A 24,848-nucleotide genomic window follows, 5' to 3' on the forward strand; every position below is an offset into this window, starting at 1 on the left:
TCTCGACCTGTCTTCATAATCAGTGTTCCACAATCCTGATATAATTTCTAACACTCTCCTTTGCACTCTCTCCAATATATCAGAATCACAATGGAAACCAGAACTGCACACAATAGTACAAGTGAAGTCTTATCAAGGCCTTGTAAAGAGGCAAAATGACATCCTTATCTTTGCATGTGAACGTTCATTTCAGCATTGCAATTATATTTTGAGTTATATTTGTAATATTTGCCACATAGCCCCTAAACTTCAACTTCCTATCTATTAACACTCCAAGATCCCTAGCCTCATCAGTTTCTTTTAGCATAATCCCACCAATATAATATGACATCGGATATCTAAGCACACCGAAGTGAATGACTTTACATTTACTGACAGCCATTTTCCCATGCCCACAATTCCAGCCTATTCAAATCATTCTGCAAAGACTGCATATCAGCAGCATCCTTGATTACCCTACCTATCTTTACATCATCAGCAAATAACTGTATGTCACTTGTCATATCCTTCCCCAATATCATTAATGTACAATTAAATAACAGTGGACCAAGCACTAATCCTTGTGGTACACCACTTGTTACCTTAAACCTTACGGACTCAGATCCCCGTATACTACTTTTTGATATCTGTAAGTCAGTCAGCCCCCCCCCCCTCATCCATGCTAATATTGTATAACCCAAACCCATTTTCTCCAATTTATGCAGCAGTCTGCCATGCTATATTCTGTGAAAAGCCTTAGCAAAATTCAAAAGTATCATGGTATATTCATTCCCCTTGTCTAGTTCAATGTAACATTGTTATAGAATGTGAGCAAGTTGCTCAAACATGACCTTCCCTTAGTAAATCCATGTTGTTCATTGCAAAGTAGCGATTCACTGTCAACCCATTTCTGAATGTGAACCCTAACTAATTTTTCCAAAATCTTCACTACTCCTGAGATACTAATTGGTAGAGTTGGATACATCAGTCTTTGCACTGCCCTCATGCAATGGAATTACCATATATTCCGTCCATTCCTACAGAATATTCCCTGTTCTGAGACTCATATTAAAGAGCCTGATCAAAGGAATAGCCAGCTCAGCTGAACTCTTTTAGCACATGTGCTGATATCCCATCAGTCCCTATTGCTGAATTCTCATTCAATTTGTGCAACAGCTCTAATACCTCATCCCCATACACCAGCATTTGTTCATCTAGTGTATAGGGATGAGGTTACCAACCTGGCGTATGCAACATTGAGCTCACTGCTACCTTTTAACAAAATGGACACTCATTAGCTGAACAACCACTTCTGCTTCTGTAACCTTCACACCATCTGGATTTAGAAGAGTTATTCTTTCATACTCATTCTTTCTTTTACTTGCTGCATATTGATAGAACTCTTGTGGGTTGTCTTTAGCATGCAGAGCTAATTTCTTTTCATAGTCGAACTTTGTTTTACGTATAATAGTTGACTATTCTTGCCTGCTTTTTATAACATTCATAATAGATGCCATATTTATGCACACAGTATTTCTTCCACATTGTCTTTTTCTTATGAATCTCTTGCTTAATATGATTACATATCCATTTGACTCCTACCCTATTTATTCTTCGAACTCTCAGGACACATTCTGATATCACATCATTTAAGTATTGTTTAAATGCTTCCCATGCACTGTCGATATTCTTCCCATCCAGCAAACGATCTCATTCTCCTGAACTCAGCATATTACTCAGCTGGTTATAATTTCCTGCTTTGTAGTTCAGCGTGTAACCTTTTCTGAATGGAACATTCATAAACTTAGTCACCTCCCAAGTGAGTACTGCATGATCACTGTCAACAACTGGAGGCAGAATAGTTACATCTTTAACTGAAACCCTCTGACACTATAATCAAACCTAACACTCTCTGACCTCAAGTTCCTTCTGTCACCTGCTGCTTGAGGAAGTTGTCCCACAACTCAATAAATGCATTTCTTCTCATATAGATAATGAATAACAGTAGAGATAATGTGCACCCTTGTAACACACCTGATTTAACATCAAACCATCTTCCTGTAACTCCTTCAATTATAATAGCAGACTTACAGTTCAGAGGTATTGCCTTGATATAATATCTCATTTACCCCATACAGCTGTAACATTTTGAAGAGCTTTCCTTTTAGCATCTTGCCAAATGTCTTTTCCAGATCTACAAAACAAATACAAATCCTTGTTATATATCCCATGTTTTCTCAACTATTAAAGAGAAAATCTGATCCTGACAACCTGTATTTGGAATGAAGCCAGCTTGTTCTTCAACAGCCCTCCCTTCCACAATTTTTCTTAACCATTTTTCAAGTATACTTGCATGAATCTTACCAGAAATTACTTACCAGTAATTCTCTGCATTATCACATTCAGTTTTATTTCCCTTTTTATAGTTGAGAACTATGAGAGCTCTACTCCAATCATCCAGAATTAGATCCTCTGAACAGGCCTGCTGAATTATGCAGTGCAGTCACTGTAAAACTTTTATACCTCAATATTTCACATTTCAAGTTTTTGATGGCTTTCTCCACTTCGAGAATTCATATGATTGAATTGTGAACTGATTGCATTCTGTTGTATTTTCTACTACTGTGCTGACATTGCTTGTTTCATTTAGCAATCTTTCAAAGTAATTAGTCCAGGTATCTAGGATATTGTTATCTTCATATTTCATGGATATTCAGTTGTTTGCAGATGATGCGAAGCTGGTAAGGATTATTAGTAATAGTACAGATGTGGTAGCCCTGCAAGAGGATTTGAATAAGCTAGATAGATGGGCAAATGAATGGGGGTCAGTTTAATGCAGCAAAATGTAAGGTCTTGAGGTTTGGGAAACATCGATGGGATGCTGCATTCTCAATGGGAGGAGTTATACTGGAGGAAGTAGGGGAGCCAAGAGATCTGGGGTTGATGATTGATAGAAACCTGAATTTTAGGGGACATATTGCAAAGGTGGTGAAGGTAACACAGAGGATTGCTGCAATTATGAGGACACTGACCTGCAGAGATAAAAGGGTTATCATTCCGTTGTATAAGTCTCTGATCAGACCACACTTAGACTATTGTTCTCAGATTTGGTCCCCAGGATTTGAAGGGGCTAAATTAACTGTGGAAAGGATATAAAGATGGTTTCAGGACTGTACAAGGATAGTAATGAGGATCGGATGAGGGAATGTGGACTGCAGAGTTTGGTGAATAGAAGGAGAGGTGATATGACTGAGACTTTTAAACTGTTGAGAGGTGGTTACAGGGTTGACACTGGGGAGTTCTTTCGCTTGGTTGAACAGCGGGAAGGAGTGATGACAAGAGGCCATCCCTGGACGTTACGAAAGGAAACCGAGAGCAAGAGGGTGAGGAGTGGTTTCTTTGCGTGGAGGGTGGCTGAACTGTGGAATGCACTGACTGATGGAGTGGTGAGAGCAAGAACGGTCAACGAGTTTAAGGAGTGGTATGATACTTTTTGTTTCTTAGGGGGGGACCTCCCCTCAATGAATCTTGACAGACTTTATGTTCTTAGGAAGGACCTCCCACGATGAGTCTTTTGACTCCATGGAGGCCTGAATAATAATAATAATAATGTCACCTTTATCATACTGCATTCCTTTTTACAGTTCTTTCCTCCTGGATATTTTGCCACCTTCCAGATATTTATTTTCTATGTTCTTGCCAAAGTATTGCTGTGACTTTTGTTTAGCTAGTTTTGCTTTCTTTTCTCTGTATTCTCTAAGAGCACAGGGTGTGACTTATTTGCCAAGAACTTTTGATATGCACTGAACTGCCTCTTTAACTCTGTGAGCCCACCATGGTCTTTAATTTTTCTATCCTTGCAAACAACCTCACCAGATCAATTGAGTCAATTACACCTGGTTGTCGACTTACGAGCACACAAAAAAAAAAAAAAAAAAATTAATAATAAATCAGGCAGCTGCGCGTACAATAACTATGGGAAATGATATTTATCGTACGTTAACCTGCGTAAGATAACTATCTCTCACATACACTCAGTCGCTTTCAAGCATCTGTTGCGTGTGGTGAATTAATTAAAATTCTACTGAAATACTACCCATAAAATGTCTATTAAAAGGAAAATGCCTTTATCTACAGATACGTCAGCTAAGAAGTCAAAGAAAACTATTGATTTAGAGTGCAAAATGAAAGTTATCCAGAAGTATGAAGGCAGAAATAAAGTGAATACGATAACACGTGACTTCAAGTTATCACATTCCATGGTATTGACGATACTTAAGGACAAAGAAAGGATTCGGGAAGCTGTGAAAGGTTCCGCACCTATGAAGTCTACAATTTTAACCAAATGACGACAGGGACCCATCCATAAAATGGAGAAATTGTTGTTTATGTGGATGGAAGATTTAATACAGAAAAATTCACCCATGAGCCTTTGCACCGTGCAAGCGAAGGCTAGAAGTCTGTTTCAGAGTTTAAAATCACGTGCAGGAGACGATTACGCAGAAGATTTTCAGGCTAGTACTGGATGGTTTAAGCGTTTTAAAAAAGATTTGCTTTGCATAATGTGTCACAGGAAGTGCAGATGAAGCCCAAAAATTTGTCGATACTTTCGACTCTTTAATCAAAGAAGAAGGTTATCTACCAGAACAAATATTTAACGTAGATGAAACCGGCTTGCAATGGAAACGCATGCCTAATCATACGTACATACACCAAGAAGCAAAACGGATGCCAGCATTCAAAGCTTTTAAGGATCGGTTGACTTTGTTGCTTGGTGGGAATGCTGCGGGTTTTAAGCTGAAGCCTTTTCTCATTTATCGTTCAGAAAACCTTCGTGCATTTAAGCACATCAACATGCAAACACTGCCCGTTTACTACCATTCAAACCCTAAAGCTTGGATGACATTCATGAACTGCTTTATTCCCCAGGCTTGTGAATATTGTGCAGAGAGAGAGGTATCCCTTTCAAGATTTTATTGATTATGGACAATGCCCCTGGCCAACCTCCTCATCTGGACGACCTTCAACATGATGTTAGAGTGGTTTTTATGCCACCTAACACAGCCCCTCTCATTCAACCTATCGATCAGGGTGCTATTTCAGCATTCAAGGCTCACTACCTCAGAACGACATTCGCACAAGTCGAAGCGATAGATTCTGATGCTGATTTATCTTTGTGAGACTTTTGGAAGCAGTACAACATTCTTCAGTGTATCAAGAATATTTTGACCACATGGGAATGTGTAACAAAAAATTGTATGTCGGTAATTTGGAAAAAAGTGTCTAAAATGTTATGCAAATACATTTGAAGGATTTGGAAAAGGAGAGGAACTGGAAGTGATTACAGAAAAAATAGTTAAACTTGCAAAAAATCTGAAATTAGAATGTGAAATAGAAGACGTAGAGGAGTTGCTAGATTGTGAAATAACAGAATTTCGGATGAAGAGTTAATTGAATTGGAAATACAGAGAGTGTCAGAAGAAAAAGCAAGAGAGGAAGAAGAGGAGCCAGAAAAGAAATTTACTGCAAAGAGTTTATCAGATTCTTTTTTGCAACTGAATAAAGCTCTCGCCAGTTTCGAAGCAATGGACCCTAATGTCGAACAATTCACAAAGGTTGAATGTATCATTCAAGATGCTGTGCGTTGTTATTGTGAGATATATGAAGAAAAAAAGAAACAAACTGTTCAAACAAAGCTCAGCATGTTCCTCATCAAGAGAACATCTACCTCAACCCAAGAACATGACCTTGACGATCCACAACCCAGCACAAGCAAAGATTAAAAATTGATTTTGTAAATTTCATTTATTAATTTTTACATTAATTTAAGATTGTATTTTTGTGTTTACAGTACAGTATTATTTTTCACATTATGTACAATATACATAATTATAAATTTAAAAGATTATAAAAATAAATTATAAAGATGATAAAAAGATTAGAAAGGTTAAAGAATACTGTTAATAAATATATGGCAGACATACGACCAGATCGACTTATGACCTGTCAGCCAGAACGGAAGTCGGTCATAAGTCGACGACCAAGTGTAATTTTTTATTTTTATTTTTTCAAGGTTTGCCAATCAATCTGAAAGGTTTGATTTTTTGCTTTCAAACTCTTTCATTTTTATTTGAATAATGTTTGTGTATTTTAATATACAGTTCACCTCTAAAAGCTGCTTAACTTTGATTCATTTTAAAGCTTTCTTACACACTCTTCTTTTCAATATGAAATTCAATTTTATACTGCTCAAAACTAAACAGTGATCATCTCCTATTTCAAATTTTCTTTATACACCAGTCCTGAACAAGTGGGAAAACATCACTATTAACTATAACATAGTCAATGAGACTTTTCTTATTTCTTGCATTTTCTCTCCATCTCATCCATGTTAATCTGGTAATTACACCTTACCAACTAATACGCCTCGATCATGTCTATCCTCTAGGCTATGTAATTTGCATTCTTTCAATTTGTCCTCATATTTCACATACCAAAAACCAACATCGGCCAATGAATGGTGGTTTTTACATATTAACCTTTGTAGTACCCACGGTCACATTCAGTGAGTGTAGTGGGTTGCCCACTGTTGGTAGCACTTGCAGTTAACTCCCTGCACTTCCATCTCAGTATGGTATTACTGATTGCTGACCTGGGATGGCCCAATCTGACAACAATATGACGAACAGATAGACCTGCACCATATCACCTATCACAAAGCCTCTTTCATACTCCATCAGTTCCTTTCTCGCAGCCATTTCACCCAGACACAGTTATACTGTACTGGGAGCATCATATTCCTCCAATTTATACCAGATACAAACCATGACTCATTACATGGCATGAAGCACCTTGTTCACAGAAGTGTCCATTGACTTCTTTCCAAGCAGTGTGTATGTATCAAATTTTCTAAACATGAAATTTAAAAAAAGGCCATGTACTAAAAAATAATAATTAGGGTTCAGTTGTACTGCATGGTTTGCTATGAAAAATGCTCTTAATGTTTTTTGTACATATGAAATTAATGCCATCACCATCAAAGGGAGCAAATGACATGGTGTTAAATAAAACAGAAATGGTTCTTCAGAACTTTTTATATTATGTGCCAAATTGAGAAATTAAATTACTTTGCATGTGTAGAAGTGTTATTTATAAGTAAATACAGCTACTGCAATGAACTCAGTGGTAAATAGATTTTTATTAAAATTTAGTAACAGATTCTTCCCCATGTTCGAAAAATCACTGTTTCTGTGATTTTTATTGAAATATTTTAGCCTATCTATGCATCCATGTTCATTTATAAAAGCATAAGAATGCACAATTTCAATTGCTAACTCATAGATGACAATTTATATGGAATCTATATTTACACAGAAATACAAGCAGATATCACTATAACGGTTTGTTGCTTGATCATCACTTGCATGTGTCATCACATTTGAAATAGAGCAATTATCATAATCTTATACTTTAATATCTTTCGTGGTTGGCCAAGTAGATAGTGTACCTACTCTCTAATCAACAGGCTGTGAGTTCAAATCCTACTATGGGGAACAAATGTTTATCAATATCTTTAGTAATTTGAAATGAACATTATCTTATTATCTGAAGTTATTTAGAAGATAAATTTTTTGATTAAATTGGTTTTTTAATATGCTGGGAAAAATCAAGCTCAGAATCATTTATTTATTAAATTATTCCAGAACCAATGGAAACATCTGGCTGCTTAGATACACCACGCTTCTGACGTAATCTTTCTGCAGCTACCTTCTCCTGACTTGAAAAAATAAAAAAATAAAATAAAATAAAACTCATTAAAAAAAACTTATTTATGAACAAATGAGTCTACTCTATGCAATTCATAATGAAAATGTTTGTTTCAATTAAAAATTTCAGCTGTTGATGATATTTTAGAATAATGAAATACAGTCCTCAACTTTACTAAATTTCATCATTTGTACAACTAAATCAAAACACAAAATTCAATTAATAACAAAATTCTTATTATGGATATTAACATTAAGAATCCTTTCTTAATGCTTTTAATTATAACTACAGTAAACTGAGGTAAGAACTAAATTAGAATTCTTAACAAGCAGACTGATGTGTCATAAAAATCATAAATAAATTATACTAATTATGGTTATTATACAGGTTCTTACAGGGAGTTGAGGACTTCATTGAGGAAGGGTATCTTCCAGATAATGCAATGTCTAAATATGTATCATATCTCTCTTTGAAACAATTCACTGAAGATATGTACTCACAACATTCACCTGGTACTCCATTCCACGTAACCATGGGAAGAATGTGGATCAGACATGCCTCCTAACTTACTTTCCTAGGAAGAACTTGGATAATTTCCTGTAAAATCCCCTTATCATTTTATGTGTTTCTCTCATACCCCCTTCGCTTTTGTCCATCTTAGAAGATCACTTACCCTAGGTCTGTTCTCATATGCACAAACTGATAAACATGATATTCTTGGTTACCAATGCAGAATCTTTTCAACTGTCTCCTCTGAATCCAGATAACCATATCTGACAATGTACAATTCATAGACATATCTTCTTCTTCTATGCGTTATTCCCGCTTCCTATGCAGGGTCCGCGTGTTACTTAGATGCGATTTCTTGTTAGTACTACTCCCAGCCGACCTGTCGCCTGGTCTGCCGCTGGGGGGGAGGATATATTTTTGACTGTAGAGGCGTATGTTCACGGGCCGGTTTGCCAGATAAACTGGCGGAAAAAACCCTACTGACCGCGCCCAAGACTAGCTAACTTGGCTATGCCTGAGGAAGATCCTCAAATTCCTCACGTCTACAACGGGAATCGAACCTGGGACACTCCTTCCCCAGGCATATGGTTGCAAAGCGCAAAGCCACTAGGCTAACCGCACGGTCACAATTCATACACATATCATCCTAGTTATTTGTTGCTGCTGGATATTTGCAACTGTTTTTTCCTCGTCTTCTCTGAATACAGATGACCATAGTAGTCAAGATGTGGACTATCAGAGCCTTGTATAGAAGATAACATCCTGATTCCTCCAAGTAAAGTGGTCCGTAAACTTTTCCTCAATCATCCCAAGATCATTAGCTTCAATGCTCACTTGTAGCCAATTACCATCAATAAAAATATTCTTCCTGCAATACCTTCAATCCAAATTTCATAACTTGACACTCTGTAACACTGTACTGGCATTTCATGTCTATCTGCCTATAGAACTACTTGGTTCAGATACTGAATCCCTGCATGGATTCAGTATCAAAAGTGACACTTATTTCTCTTCTTACCATCCAAATCAACCCCAATGTCATTAATATACAAGTAAGACGATAATGAATGGTCTAAATACAAAATCCTGTCATACTTCACTAGTTAACTCATTTCTGTTTCCACACCTCCAGGCCACTGATATCTAGAAGAAAGAGAGAAGGTGAAAGAACAGAGCCTTTGAACATCAGCATTAGTTGCAATTCCCACCAACAAAAGGTTGTAAATGTATTAATGTACTAATAGTACATTAATACTGTAGGTAGGCTAAGGTTTTTTTTTTGTTGTTCATTTTTAAATTATTATTATTATTTATTATATTTCATATTTATTTCTTGACAGAATCCAAAAAAACTCTAAAGATTAAACATGGGACTTTTCAAGCCATTTCATATCTCCACTAAGCATAGTGGTGGTCTTTCACCAGAAAATGAAAGTCATCTTCCATTCAAAGATATTCCGAAAGTCTATGCCTGTAGTGAGATTTTAACTCATGACCTGTTAGTTGAACAGAGAAGACAGAACTCACTCAGCCAACCAGGCATTTGCTAAGTTTGAGAATAAGATTTGTCCACCAATACACATTAAGAGTAATCAGACAAAAAGATGTCAGCCCAGCTACAGAAGAGTATTAATAATAGGGATTTGTGCCAAACCCATTCACATACCTTAGCAAATATCAAAAGCAATAGCTTTAGATTTCCACACTATTCCATGACATTTGTCCAAAAATTGGTAAATAATTACCAGCATGGTTTAATAATCACAGATAAACTATGCTGGTGATCATTTATCAATTTAGAGAGATCAAGGTGATATAGAAATTTAGTGTTAATGGTTTTTGCCATTACTTGAAGAAAGAACTCGAGTGATATTGGATGGTAATAAGGATGGCACATATTTGTTGTCCTCAAGAATGGACTGAATATGGGCTAATTTTCAAACTGCAGGATAGATACTACTGGAAGAGAAGAGAAAGGGAAAAAAAAAACACCTGTAGATAATAACTGTGGAAAAGATTAAAGGGGATCAAAGGTAGGGGAGATGTATGTTTGGAATGGTTATTTATCAAGGTCATCTATGCAAGACAAGAATTAGAAGAAAAGTAAGAAATAAGAAGAAATAAGAAATGGCATTTGGGGTGACAATGCACTAGAACAATCTAAGCGCTCAAGAGGTGAAAGCAGAGTAGGACAAAAAATATGGCCAATATTAGTGGCAAGACATCAGAAGGCATAACTGCGATCTTCACATAATGCAAGTTTCCTGCATTCAGCCCTTTCAAAATCAGTTTTAGATGTCTTGATAGCTTGCTTGCAAACTATTTCAGCATTTTGCTATAAACAGAAAACGAACACGAAAATTTTTATTATTATTATTATTATCTGAGACCTCCAGGAAGCCAAGGATTCATCGAGGGAGGCTATAAATCACCCAAACCAGCTGTCATACCTTCCCTTAAATTCATTCATATTAGATGCACTCACTACCCATAAGGGCAAATAATCATACTCACTCACTGCTCTATGGGAGAAAAACCTAGCTCTTGTCCCTTTCTTGACTACAAATAAATGTAACTTTCATGGATGGCCCCGTGTTCTCTCCCCACCTTCCATATAATGAAAAATTTCATCAGTTGATAGTCTGCAACACCAATTCAAAAGTTTATAGACCTCTATCATATCACCCCTCTTTCACCTGTTAACCAGAGTCTGAAATCCACATACTTGCAATCTGTCTTCATAATCTAAATCCCATAATCCAGATATAATCTTTGTAACTCTTTTTTGCATCCTTTCCACGATTTCTTTATCCTCTTGGAACCCGGGAGACCAAATCTGCACACAATAATCCAAGTGTGGTTTTATCAAAGCCTTATAAACAGGCAAAATGACTTCCTTATCCTTACATGTCAAGGTTCGCTTCAACATCGCAATTATCCTCTGAGTTGTATTCGTAAATTTTGCTATATGACCTTTGAACTTTAAATTCCTATCATCTTGCCTCTTCAGTTTCTTGTGGCATAACCTCGCTAATATCATATGCCACTGGAACTCTAATCACCAAAGTGCATAACTTTACACTTACTAAAATTAAACTGATAGCCATTTTTGTTTACCCAGAATTCCAGCCTTCGAATCATTTTGTAACTGCTGAATATCAGTAACATTCCTGATTGCCCTGCCTCTCTTCGCATCATCAGCAAACAATTCCACATCTGATGTTAGATCTTTCCTGATGTCATTAATGGAGGTTGTTGAAGAAGCTCAGAAATGGAGGAAAGAGTGCTGTAAAAGGAGTTAGAGATGATAAAGGTGACATGAAAACAGGAGAAAAAGATATTCTTGAAGTATGGAGTAATTACTTTGAAAAACTGCTAAATGAAACAAGCAGTGATGAAAGCACAGTGGTAAAAAACACTCAACAGGCATACAGTAAGAAATACATATCCATACTTGAAGTAGAAAAAGCCATTAAAGGCTTGAAATGTGGAAAGGCAGCAGGAGTAGATGATATTCGACCAGAAATGCTGAAGTATGGTGGTATAAGAGTCTTACAGTATCTGCACAGCATAGTTCAAAAAGCCTGGACAGAGGGACGAATTCCCAATGATTGGAGTAGAGCTCTAATAGTGCCCATATATAAAAAGGGAAATAAAACTGAATGCAAGAATTACAGAGATATTTCCCTACTCAGTGTTCCTGGCAAGATCTATGCAAGTATACTTGAGAAATGGTCGAAAAGAATTGTGGAAGAAAAGCTTGGTGAAGAACAAGCTGGATTCAGGCCAAATAGAGGCTGTCAGGATCAGATTTTCACTTTACGACAAATAGTCGAGAAAGCATGGGAATATAACAAAGATCTGTATTTAAGTTTTGTCGATCTGGAAAAGGTATATGACAAGGTGCCAAGAGAAAAGCTATTCAATACGCTACAGTTATATGGTGTCAATGGGACATTATATCAAGCAATACTTAGTCTGTATTTGAGTTGTAAGATGGCAGTTTGAATTGAAGGATGTACAGGAAGATGGTTTAATGTTAAATCTGGTGTGAGACAAGGATGTACATTATCCCCTCTGTTATTCATTATCTATATGGATCACATTATGAAGGAAAGTGGTATTAAACATGATATCTGAATTGGAGATGTTAATGTCAGCTCTTTGCTTTATGCAGACAAGGTCATACCTCTAAATAAATCCACTACAAGTCTACAAGATTCCCAGACTAAATTGAATAACTGTTGTAATAGATATGGTATGAAGGTCAGCATTAAAAAGACAAAGACAATGAAAATAGGTAGAATTGTTGAAAATGTCAACTGTATTGTGAATGGGGAACCTGTGGAACAAGTAAAACATTTCAGCTACTTAGGCACGATTTTTAGTGAAGATGGTAAATTAAATATGGAAATAGACAACAGAATCAACAAAGCTGGTATGGTAGGAAGTCAACTGAATAAATTCATATGGAATAAGAGAGAAATTAGTCGGAACACTAAATTAGCTGTATACAAGACAGTGTTCAAACTAGTTTTAACTTATGGATCTGAGAGCTGGGTCAGAAGTAAAGCACTTGACCAAAGACTAGAGACCGCAGATATGAGAGTCCTGAGAAAGATTAGAGGCATGAACAGATGGTATCAATGGCAATATCATATTAAAAATGAGGATATTAGGAAAGAACTTGATACTGTCAGCATCCAGGGAATGCGTTAGCAGAGCTAATCTCAGGTGGTATGGTCACTTAAACAGAATGGGCGAGGAAAGATTAGCAAAACAAGTGTTCTCTGCCAGGTTGGCAGGAAAACGACCCAGAGGAAGACCAAGATATAGGTGGATTGATACGGTACAATGTGCCTTAGACAATAGAAATATAAGATCTGATAATCATAATATTGGAGTCTTGACAAGTAATAGACTGATTTGGAGGAAAATTGTAGATAGGAAGTTAGTAATTATGTAAATTTTTCATGTAGTACTATCATATCCTGTAAACTCCTTGAGGGTACATGTCAGGAATTTGATGATGATGATGAACAATAATGGCCCACAGACTGAACCCTGAGTACACCACTGGTCACCTTACATCTGGCAGATTCACACCCATACACATTCACACACAGATTCAAGAGTTTATATTCCAGTCCCATATTCTCCAGTTTATGCAACAGCCTTTCATGTGGTATCCTATCAAATGCCTTAGAAAAATCCAACATTGTCATAGTGTATCCATCCTTTTATCCAACTCAGCCATGACATTGATATAAAATATGAGCAAATTGCTAAAACATGACCTTCCTTTAGTAAACCCATTCTGTTCCTTGCAGAATATAACATGTTTCTCTACCCATTTCTGTATTTGAGTTCTTACCAACTTCTCTAAAATCTTCACTATCACACCAATGTTATTGATAGGTCGGTAGTTAGACACATCAGTGTTTGCACCATCCTTGTACAATGGAACTATCATACATTCCTTCCATTCCTGAGCTAAGACTCAAGTTATACAAACATGTGAAAGGCATAGCCCATTAGGCTGAACATTCCTTTAGCAAATGGACTGAAAGTTATTCCATCTATCCCTATATACAAATTCTTATCCAGGTTATGCAACAGTTCTTCAACCTCATTTTTATGAACCTCTAACTCTTATTCAATGTAGCAATAGCACTATGCACCATGTTACATATACCTGGTTGATATATCTTAGCAAAGAGAGCACTCATTTACTGAACAATCTCATTAGCTTCCGACATTAGAGTACCATCCACATTCAATAAAATTATTCTTCCACATTCATTCTTTCTTTTACGTGCGGCATAATGATAAAATTCTTTTGGGTTACCTTTAGCTTGCATGGCCAATTTCTTTTCATCATCCAATTTAGTTTTCCTCACAATACTCGTTACTCCTCTCACTCTTATTCTTATGATATTCTTTCCACATCATCTTTTTCTTGTGGATTTCTTGCTTAATAAGGTTGGACATCCATTTCACTCCCAACCTATTTATTCTTCTAACACTAGGGATACATTCAGATACTGCCTCATTTAAGCAATTTTTCAAAGATTCCCATGCATTACTAACATTTTTTCCCATTCAGTAACTGATACCATGGGATCAAAGATAGTATTCTCCTATGTTGATCATAATTTCCAGCTTTGTAGTTCAACGTGTGACCTGTTCTAATCGGAGAATCAATACAATTAGGTACTTCCCCAGAAAGCACAGTATGATCACTACCACCAACTGGTGGTAAAACAGCCATATTCTTAACAGAGACCCCTTCTGATGCTCTGAGCAATCCAACATCCTTTGATCTCGAGTTCCTTCTTTCACATGCTGCTTGAGAAAGTTGTCTCGCAACAATTCAATAAATTCCTCTTCTTTCTTATCATGAGATTTCTCTTCTATCCAATCAATGTTTGGAAAATTAAAATCACCCATAATGATCATTCATTTAGTACCCATAAGGCTAAATTTGCGATGCATTTCTTCATCCCTTGCAACTGAGCCAACAGGTCTGTAGCAACACCCCACCATATACTTCCTTCTGTTAACCTCCACTTCACACCAGATACACTCAAACTCACCGCTACATGGGACATTGTTACCATCATTGTTTTTCTAACAGAAATTAATTGCAACATTCCTGGTTCTTCTCTTGTAAATGCTTGGCTACAGAACCAATGCTGCTGAGATAAGTGAATGCAAACAGCGAGTGGATTTCTGGAGCCATAACTGTATAACACAGAGAATTTCTTCCAACTCCTGTGAAAATCATGGTCTCAGCAGTGTCTCCTGCATACCACTACTCTCCTTTCAGGCATATACTGCAGCAAGATTATTCACTAGCTTGAAAGTCTCCTAAATTTAGTGTTACCATTAGTTTCAGTCCAATATACTATCTAGTGACTGATCTGTGGTCACTTGATCAGACTCCATGAAGATGACTATGAAATGAAGATGAAAAAATAATAATTTTTGTAAAAAATATTTACCTTTCCTTCATCATCTCTTTAGTTACAGGCAAAGACTCAGGAGGTGGTATCAAGGCTTCTCTAATTATGCAACGAATTTTATCTAAACAATCAGCTAAATTTATCATCTGAACTCTGGTTTTGTCTGATATCACTAGTAAATGGCCATCCTTTGTTAATTTGTGCTGTAAAAACACAGAATAGAAGTTTAATGAATAAAAACATTTTTTTGATGTCACAAACTTAAGTTGTACCAATCTTACTCTACAGAATGCTTAATATCAGAATAATAAACAATATTAAAATGGTTAATTTTAATCAGAGTAATTATCTCCGTAATGAACAACTGTTTCTAATTAGAAAACCATTTAAAACTAGCCAACAGAAACTAGCTGATGGATGTCAGAAGATTTTGGAAACAAACAAAATTAATAATAAATAAACGAATCAAATAAGATATAAAGAGGATTGAACAAATTCTATACTCAAGATGACTGCAGATATTACAAAGAATTTTTTTTCTTCTTATAATTATTGAAACCACCATTGTATAAACTTTGTAAAATCTGCATTCTGCAGTTAACAAAGCTTACACATATTTTGTAGAGTACTTAATAATGTTTCAATATGCTGAATGGATCTAGCTGCTTGAATCTGCAAATTATATTCCAGTTATTTTGATATGTGCATAAATGGAAAAGTGCATAAATAATTTATTTAAAATAAAGAGCCAATAGGCTTCGTTTCGGCAATGTAAACATTATTTAAATATTTTTCACCGATACTTTTATAGTTACTATATTCGGCATGCAATTCTTTGATTCCGATCTTTGAGTTTCTTATTCGGTTTTAAAACAATGTGGGATTTAATATCCCCTTAATTTAAATAATGTTTACATCACTGAAATGAAGCCTATTGGCTCTTTATTTTAAATAATTTATGGGTGCACTTTTTGACAACTCGTGCAGAGTATATAAGTTCTTTTCGCAATACCCTAGTATTATTTTGGTCTAGATATTCACTGATGAGATCTCAATAAAGATCGAAACTGGTCTGGGTAGTGACCTCCCACCATAATGCATAACATTGTACATCTCCTAGGAGATGGGTTTTACATTATGAAAAATACTAAGGATAGCGATCAGAACTTTCTATACCTTTGCTAAGAGTTGCTCTAGTTTGTACTACATACTTGGACTATGTGCTTTAGCTTACGCTAGTAGTCGCCGATACTTTTATAGTTACTATATTCAGCATGAAACTTTTTGATTCCTATCTTTGAGTTTCTTATTCGGTTTTAAAACAATGTGGGATTTAATATCCCCTTAATTTAAATAGTGCATAAATAAGTAAAAAAAGTGTTAACTTTTTTTTTTTTACTCACTATAGATTTTTACAGTATTTTTCATATACAACGGGGTCCTCGAGTTACGTGGGAGATCCGTTCCTATGGACTGATGTAAGGCGATTTTCGATGCAAGTCGGAATTACCATAGCTTAAGTTACTTACCTAACCTAAAACACCCTTTTCTTGAATTAACATGAGGCTAATTGTGATACGCCGTTGATGCTGGTCTTCCAGCCAAAGAAAAAGAAGCCTTTCCATCTCAATCATGAGCCTACTATGATTTTTCGTAATCACAGTCAATTTCATGGGCGCCAATCCTTTCACATGTTCAAGGATGCGAACTTTATCCTTAATAATAGTCCCGACTGTGGTACGACTTAAGTTCAACACACAGCCGATGTTCATTGGCGTTTCTCCCTTTTTTGCCCTTTTAATAATGTCTAATTTCACTTCTAATGTAATGGCATTTGGGAGCCATATTGAAGGGTAAAAAGTCACAAAAAAACACAAACACAAAAGTGAGAGAGTGGATGTAAACAAAGCATGCGGTACCCAAAGAGTGTATGCTGGGACCCAAGCGATGCCACCTCTCCCAAACAAAAGCAGTGTAATGAAATATATTTCCACTGCGCTCACAAACAAGTTCGCCCGCGATGTTTGAATTTTATGTCGTCCTGCTTCAAGTCGAAATTTATTTTTTAAATTATTTATGGGATTACTGCCATAAAGTCGAAATGGCGCATGTCGAGGACCCCCTGTACATCATATAGAAGAAAATATTATTATTAAGAGAGACCTACAGAGAGTCACGTACTCATCGAGAGAGGCCACATACTCCATGCACAAGCTGTCATACTTAAATTCATTCACACTATTTGCACACACAACATCCAATGGCCATCCATTCCAATCATACACCACTCCATGAGAGAAAAATCTAGATCTTACCCTTGCTCGACAGAATTCATGCTCAGCTTCCAAGGATGCCCTCTTATCCTTTCCCCACCCTCCATAAAATAAAAAAATTTCATCAACTGAAATCCTGAATGACCCTTTTTGAAGTTTGTAAGTCTCAATCATATCACTACCCCTTTCTCCTGTTTGCTAGTATCTTCATTCTACAAATTCTCACTTTTTCTTCATAAACAGTATTCCTCACTTCTAATTTCATTTTTAACACTCTCCACTGTATCAGAATCACCATGTAAACACAAACAGTCCAAGTGAGGTCTTATCAAGGCCTTGTAAAGAGGCAAAATAACATTCTTATCTTTGATTTGCCTGTACAACTCATAAGAATGAGTTGTACAGGCAATCCTCGTATAATGCAGATGTTAGGTTCCACAGAAATGGCACGTTAGATAAATTGCATTATGCAAGAATCAGATCACATAGGAAAAGTAGGGTTATGTTCCAAAATTTTTTTTTTTTTTTTTATTATATAAACAATGACATATCCAACAAAAAATATTTTTATTTAATTCATGTAAGTTAAGAAAACATATAAACCATGAAATAAAATACACAGTATAAACTTATAAAAATACAAATTGTATGTAAACTTCATTGCCCATAATGCATAAATGTTTTAGGTAAAATAAAATAAAGTGTATATTTTAATCGTCATCACTAACTTCAAAACTAACATTTTGTAGATGTTCTTTATTTACGAGTGGCTGGATGTTGTCATCACTAGAAATTTGTTGGCCATCATTTGTATAATTCTCATTGCATACTTCGGCTGGTTTAGTTATCAAGAAGTCAGCAATAAAATCTTGCTTACCACTATGCTGCAATTTTTTATTAAGTTCATAATACAGAGCTAAACAAATATCCAATTGGCTCATTAATTTTCCAGAGCACTCCATATTTGAGAAATTATCCATAAAATAATGTCCTAACTTTCTTGCCAAGTCCAATCTTTCTGCTAATTTCTTTAAACTGAATTCTTTAACAAATTCATAATATGGAGTTAAACAAATATCCAATTGGCTCATGAATTTTCCAGAGTGCTCCATTGAGAAATTATCCATAAAATAACGTCTTAGTTTTCTGCAATTTTTAAACTGAATTCTTTAACAAGTTCATAATATGGAGCTAAACAAATATCCAATTGGCTTGTGAATTTTCCAGAGCGCTCCATTGAGAAATTATTATCCGTACAATAGCGTCCTAACATTCATCACAATCAGAATCTTCAGCAGAACTTTCTCTGCCATTGGGTTCCAAGTCATCTATTAATTGTACCAGTTCCTCCTAATTTAAATCTATTTCCCCATCAATTAATTCACTAATTTCGTTTTCAACCATATCACAAAAGAGCTCTAAGTGGCCATTACTATAAGAATAAATTTTTTACATAAAAAAGCATTACACACTGTATGTAACTCACCAGAAAATAAATTGCTCAGCTTGGGATTAACACGGTTATGATTTTTAATGCGCTTTCCTGGCAGAAAACTAAGACAACTTTCAACAATAAACACTTTATACTGTAAACAATTGACATATATGTGTGCACTAAAGGGTATTTCCCCTACAGCGCAATATAGGCAGATGCAAATTTAACAAATATAAAATTAGATTTTTAAGTCACGCACTGAAAAAATATATGAAAAGATAAAAGGTTACTACAATTTGAAGACCGTGTTTTCATCGAAACCACATTGTATAAGTACTGCATTGAACAAGGGTTACTACAATTTGTAGACCGTGTTATATTGAAACTGCGTTGTATAAGTACTGCGTTATACAAGGGTTACCTGTATTTGCAATCTTTGCTATATGGTTCTTGAACTTTATATGTATTAAAACTCCAAGATGCCTAGCCTGATCAGTTCCTTCTAACATAATCCCACCAATATAATGACACAGGATATCTAATCTCAGCGAAGTGCATGACTTTACATTTAGCCTAACATTGAACTGATAGCCTTTTTCCCATGCCCACAATTCCAGCCTTTTCAAACCATTCTGCAAGTACTGGATATCAGCTGCATTCCTGATCCCTGCCTATCTTTGCATCATCAGCAAACATCTTTATGTCGCCTATCAAATCCTTCCCAATGCCATTAATGTACAGATTGAATAACAGTGGACCAAGGACTGATCCTCATGATACACCACTGGTTACCCTAAATCTTGCACACATTCCCCATTACCACTTTTTGATATGTCAGTCAGCCACCCTTTTATCCATGCCAATATTTTATAATTCTGAACTCATATTCTCCAATTTATGCAATAGTCTTAGTAAAATCCAAAAGTATCATGATGTATCCATTTCCCTTCTCTAACTTAATGATATAGTAATGTTAAATGGTAACATATTATCATTATTATAATTATTAACATCTGACCTCGATGGAGTAGGAGACTCATTGTGGGAGGTACACACTATTGAACACAATGCTCATCCAACTGTGCTTTAAACTGATTCAATGTGTCTGCATTCACGACACACTCAGGCAATGCATTCTACTCACCAACCACTCTCAATGCAAAGAACCTACTCCACATTCCTCTGCTCACACCCTCCTTATATAGTTTCCAGCAATGGCCCTCTTGTTCTACCCCTCCCTCCCAATCTATGAAAAATCTCTTCCATGTCTACATGATAACAACCCCTAACTAGCTTACATGTCTCAATCATATCTCCTCTTCCTCCTCTTCATGAGGCTCAGCAACTTACATTTTCTTAAGCTGTCCCCATATACTCCACATTCCAAAGACAACTGATCACCTTTGTGAATCTTCTCTGGACCTTTTTCAACATGTCCTCATCACCATGAAAACTCAGTGACCAAATCTGTGCACAATAATCCATATGAGGCCTGAACAAAGCCTTATACAATGGCATCATAACTTCTCTATTTCTGCATGTCAGGATCCTCTGCATCATTCCTATTATCCAATATGATGTCTTCACAACTTATGCAATGTAGCCCCTGACTTTCAGGTCCTTGTCCACCATCACTCCTAGATCATCTCTCATCTTCTCAAAACCTTACACTCTGCAATGTTGAACTGATAGTTCCACTAACTCTTTGCCCAAGGGACAAAATAGGGATTGTCAGGATCAATTTTCACTTCAAAACAAATATTTGATAAATCATGCAATCTATTCAAGTCCTCTTGTAAGGCTATAACATTCGCTTGACTCTGCATTGCTTTCTCCAGTTTGGTATCATCTGCAAACAGCTGTATATCACTAGTTAAACCCATCCCAATATCATTAAATTAAACAACAATGGACCCAAAACTGGCCCATGCGGTACACCACTTAAGGAGTGACCTTTCTCTTTCTAGATACCACACCCCCATATACAACTTACTGATACCTATTTGACAGCCAGTCACTGATCTAACATTATTATAGAATGTGAGCAAGTTGCTAAAACATGACCTTCTGTTATTAAAACCATGCTGTTCATTGCAAAGTAGAGATTCTCTGCCAATCCATTTCTGAATGCAAACTCTAGCCAAGTTTTCCAAAATTTTCAACACTACTCCAGATGTATAAAATTGATAAAAACAGAAAGAAAAAAAAATCCTTAGTCCACTCACAGTACAAATGTTTTATGGGTTTGCAAATAACCTTTTGTGGGTTGGAGCAATATAAAAAAATTAAGCAGGTATAGTCATAAGGTAAAATTCCTGATGATAGAGTTAATGGTATGTACCCATTTATACAATGGAAAGCAAATGTGAAAATCCCCACTAAGTGCTTGACTGCCAAGATTCTTAGCCTATTGTCAAATGCTCTTGCATTTGACAATAGGCTAAGAAAAATTGTGGAAGTGAATCCTGGATAAGAAGCTGGGCTCATACAAAATAGGGATTGTCAGGATCAATTTTCACTTCAAAACAAATATTTCATAAATCATGGATATGTAAAAAAATCTATATTTAAGTTTTGGAGAACAGCAAAAGACATATGACAAGGTGCCAAGAGAAAGCTGTTCAAAATGCTACACATGTATGTGTAGCTAATCCATATATGGGACATTACATAGTGAAATATACGTTACATATTTAAGTTTAAAATCAGAACTTGAAATTGAAAGAGATACAGGAGGATGGTTTGATGTAAAGTCAGGTATAAGATAAGGATGCATACTATCTCCACCATTATTTATTAATAAGGTTCGTTATAAAGGAGAGTGGCAAAAATGTTAATTTCAACTATTTATGCAGATGATGTTTACTCTTAATTAAATCCATTACCAGACTGCAGAATTCCTTAACTAAATTGAATAGATGCAACAAATTTAGCATGCAAATCAGCAATATAAAGACTTCATTCCATGTTCCTTCACATTTTCATAGACAGGACCATGGAAAATTTTAACTGCATTCTCAACAGAGAACCTATAAAAAAAAAAGTAAACAAAAATTTAGCTATTTGGCTAAGATATTTAGTGAAGATGGCAAATTAAATATATGATTTTGGTAAATATCCCCCAACCATTCCAAACACCCAACACATAATGCTTCCCCTGACCTATCACCAGGATGTGATCAGAAAATTCCTATCCAAATTAGATACTAAAAAGTCCCCTAGCCCTGATGGCATTCCTCCAATTGTCCTGAGGATTTGTGCTCCAGAATTGACTCCAATACTGTGTTGCCTCTTACTGGCATATACTCTGTGCCCTACAAATTAATCCATGTCCAACCTATTCCCAAGAAAGGTGATAAATCCTTACCATCAAACTATTGCCCAATCTTTCTATCACCTCAGTCCTCTCCAAAATAATGGAGAGAACCATCAATAGACAACTTCTTGCTATCTTTGAAGCGGTAAGGGATTAGCAGAGCTGAAAAGAGAAGAAAGCATGTGGTCCAAAGTAATAATAAAGAACGAGTGAAGAAACAAGAAAAACAAGTTGAGAAAATTATATATGGAGACAATAGGAGTACTTAATGAAAATGTGACAAAATCGTGTTTCCCTGGAGCAAATATTCACAATATTAGTAACACCATCTGGGTACAAAAAAGGTAGGTAAGTCAATGGAAATGATTGTCTTAGTTGGCACAAATGATTTGAGAGGCAAGAAGTACTCTATGAGAGATGATATAAAGTAGTCGTTAGAAGAGGCAAAACTGAAGAGTAAGAAGGTGAAGATTGTAAGTCTCCTACCATGTTATGATAGAGACAAACTGAGGAGGAGAGTGCTCCTAGCAAACGAGTCTTATGTAAGTTGTGCAGAAGGAATGATGTAGGATTTGTAGATCTGTAGTCTGTGTTTGATGGAAAGAAAGATTTGTACAATGCTGATGAACTGCATCTAAATTGATTTAGTGTTAGTTATCTAGAGAGTTCACCAAGCATGCTGAAGTGCAAATTGGAAAACTTACGAAATTATGGTGGAAGCAGCTGAGTTTGTGTGAAGGCACCCATTAGGCAAGTGAGTGTGAGAATGACCAAGTGTGAAATCTAGTCTCTCAAGCTAAAATACTGAATAGGATAGTCAATTCAGGAAGTAAAAGTGGGTGGGGACCTAAAGTGATGTTGCAATTTCCATATACTAATGCCAGAAGTGGGGTGCTTAAGGGTCAAAGCTGTATAACTGAGAGGAGACCTCCACATAGCCTTTAAAGGAATGTGAAGACCCGAACAGGGCTTCTGACCTAATATCCAATCCTCACCTTCTCGTGGTGCACCCTGTTGGGTATCTACTTGGATACTGAATGAACGAGGATGGGCTGGCAATTTGGGATTTAGCCGACCAAATTGTATTCTTATTGGTTAAACCAAAATAAAAAATGATGATACAACACGACAAAATTTCATACCAGCTAGGGCATCGCCCGGTTAAACAAGGCCCCACGTTGTTTTCGCCAGGGAACCAGGGCGAACAGCGAAAAGTCAGCTACTGGAACAAATCTGAAAACACACCCCAACTCGACATCACCAGAGTTAAAGATCAGTACTATCAACGTAAGAAGCCAGAATGGCAAAGAAATGGAACTAGCTGAGGAATTAGATAAGTACCAGATCGACATAACAGGTGTGACTGAAACAAAAAAGACCAAAACTGGTGAGATCTTTCTGAGCAATAAATACAAAATGTTATATTCAGGCAATGACAATCAAGGAAAAGAAGGAGTAGCCATAGTATTCAACACAAAATACGAGGCTTATCTTCTTGAATGGCAGTCAGTCTCAAGTAGAATAATGTGGGCAAATATGAGAATGGGGAACTGGACAATGAGACTTATTTGTGCCTATGGTCCCACAGAAGGTTCTACTAAGGTAGAAGTGGAGGAATTTTTTGAGGCTTTAGAAAAAGCAACTGACACAATGAAAAAGGAAAAGTTGGTCCTTGTTGGGGATCTAAATAGCAGAGTAGGAAATGATTGTGAGACATACAAAAATATTTTGGAAAAATCTGGAGAAAAGAGCAAAGCTAATAATAATGGCAAATATCTGTTGGATTTCTGCTCAGGACATCGACTGGTTATTACTAACACCATGTTCCAACATAAAAATGTGCATAAATTCACATGGAGAGAAGAGGCAAGGAATAAGAAAAGTCTCATTGAGTATGTTATTGTTGATAGTGATGTTTTCTCCCTGGTGCAGGACACCAGAGTGTACAGAGGATTTGAAATTGGAAGTGATCACTATTTAGTCTTGAGCAGGATAAAATTGAATTTCATATTGAAAAGAATAACATGTAAGAAAGTTTTAAAGCGAATAAAAGTTGAGCAGCTCTCAGATGTGAACTGTAGACTAAAATACAGAAAGATTATTGAAAAAAAAATGAAAGAGTTTGAGAACAGGAATCAAACCTTGGAGATTCAGTGGCAAACTCTGAAGAAAACATTGATTGATTCTGCCAAAGAGGCATGTGGTGAGGTTATCTGCAAGGATAAAAAAATCAGAACTCCCTGGTGGACACAGGAAGTTAAAGAGGCAGTGAAGGAAAAGAAGAAAGCATATCAAAAATTCCTGTCAAATAAGCCAGCTTGTGCTCTTAGAGAATACAGAGACAAATGCAAGAATGCTAAACACTGTGTAAAACTAGCTAAACAAAAGTCATGGGAGAAGTTTGGCAAGAATATAGAAAATAAATATCAAGAAGGTGGCAAAATATTCTGGAGGTTGTTGAAGAAGTTTAGGAATGGAGGAAAGAGTGCTGTAAAAGGTGTTAGAGATGATAAAGATGACATGAAAACGGGAGAAAAAGATATCTTTGAAGTATGGAGTAATTACTTTGAAAAACTGCTAAATGAAACAAGCAGTGATGACAG

The 24,848-nt window shown here is 36.1% G+C and overlaps 1 protein-coding gene across 2 annotated transcripts in view; it reads right to left on the bottom strand.

Moving 5' to 3' along the window:
• Positions 1-7,158: 7,158 nt before the first annotated feature.
• Positions 7,159-24,848, bottom strand: part of LOC150108020 (large ribosomal subunit protein mL62-like) — a 121,968-nt gene continuing 104,278 nt past the window's right edge. For both annotated transcript variants that reach the window (XM_090390580.1, XM_090390579.1), the window contains 2 exons: positions 15,261-15,424; positions 7,159-7,756 (listed from right to left, as the gene is read on the bottom strand). In XM_090390580.1, the coding sequence (XP_090246706.1) occupies positions 7,669-7,756; positions 15,261-15,424 (252 nt within the window). In that variant the 3' untranslated portion in view covers positions 7,159-7,668. The remainder of the gene's footprint in view (positions 7,757-15,260; positions 15,425-24,848) is intronic.

This window comes from Typopeltis vanoorti, chromosome 3 (assembly GCF_054136105.1).
Source record: "Typopeltis vanoorti isolate ZY-2024b chromosome 3, IOZ_Tvanoo_1.0, whole genome shotgun sequence".
Classification (NCBI taxonomy): domain Eukaryota; kingdom Metazoa; phylum Arthropoda; class Arachnida; order Uropygi; family Thelyphonidae; genus Typopeltis; species Typopeltis vanoorti.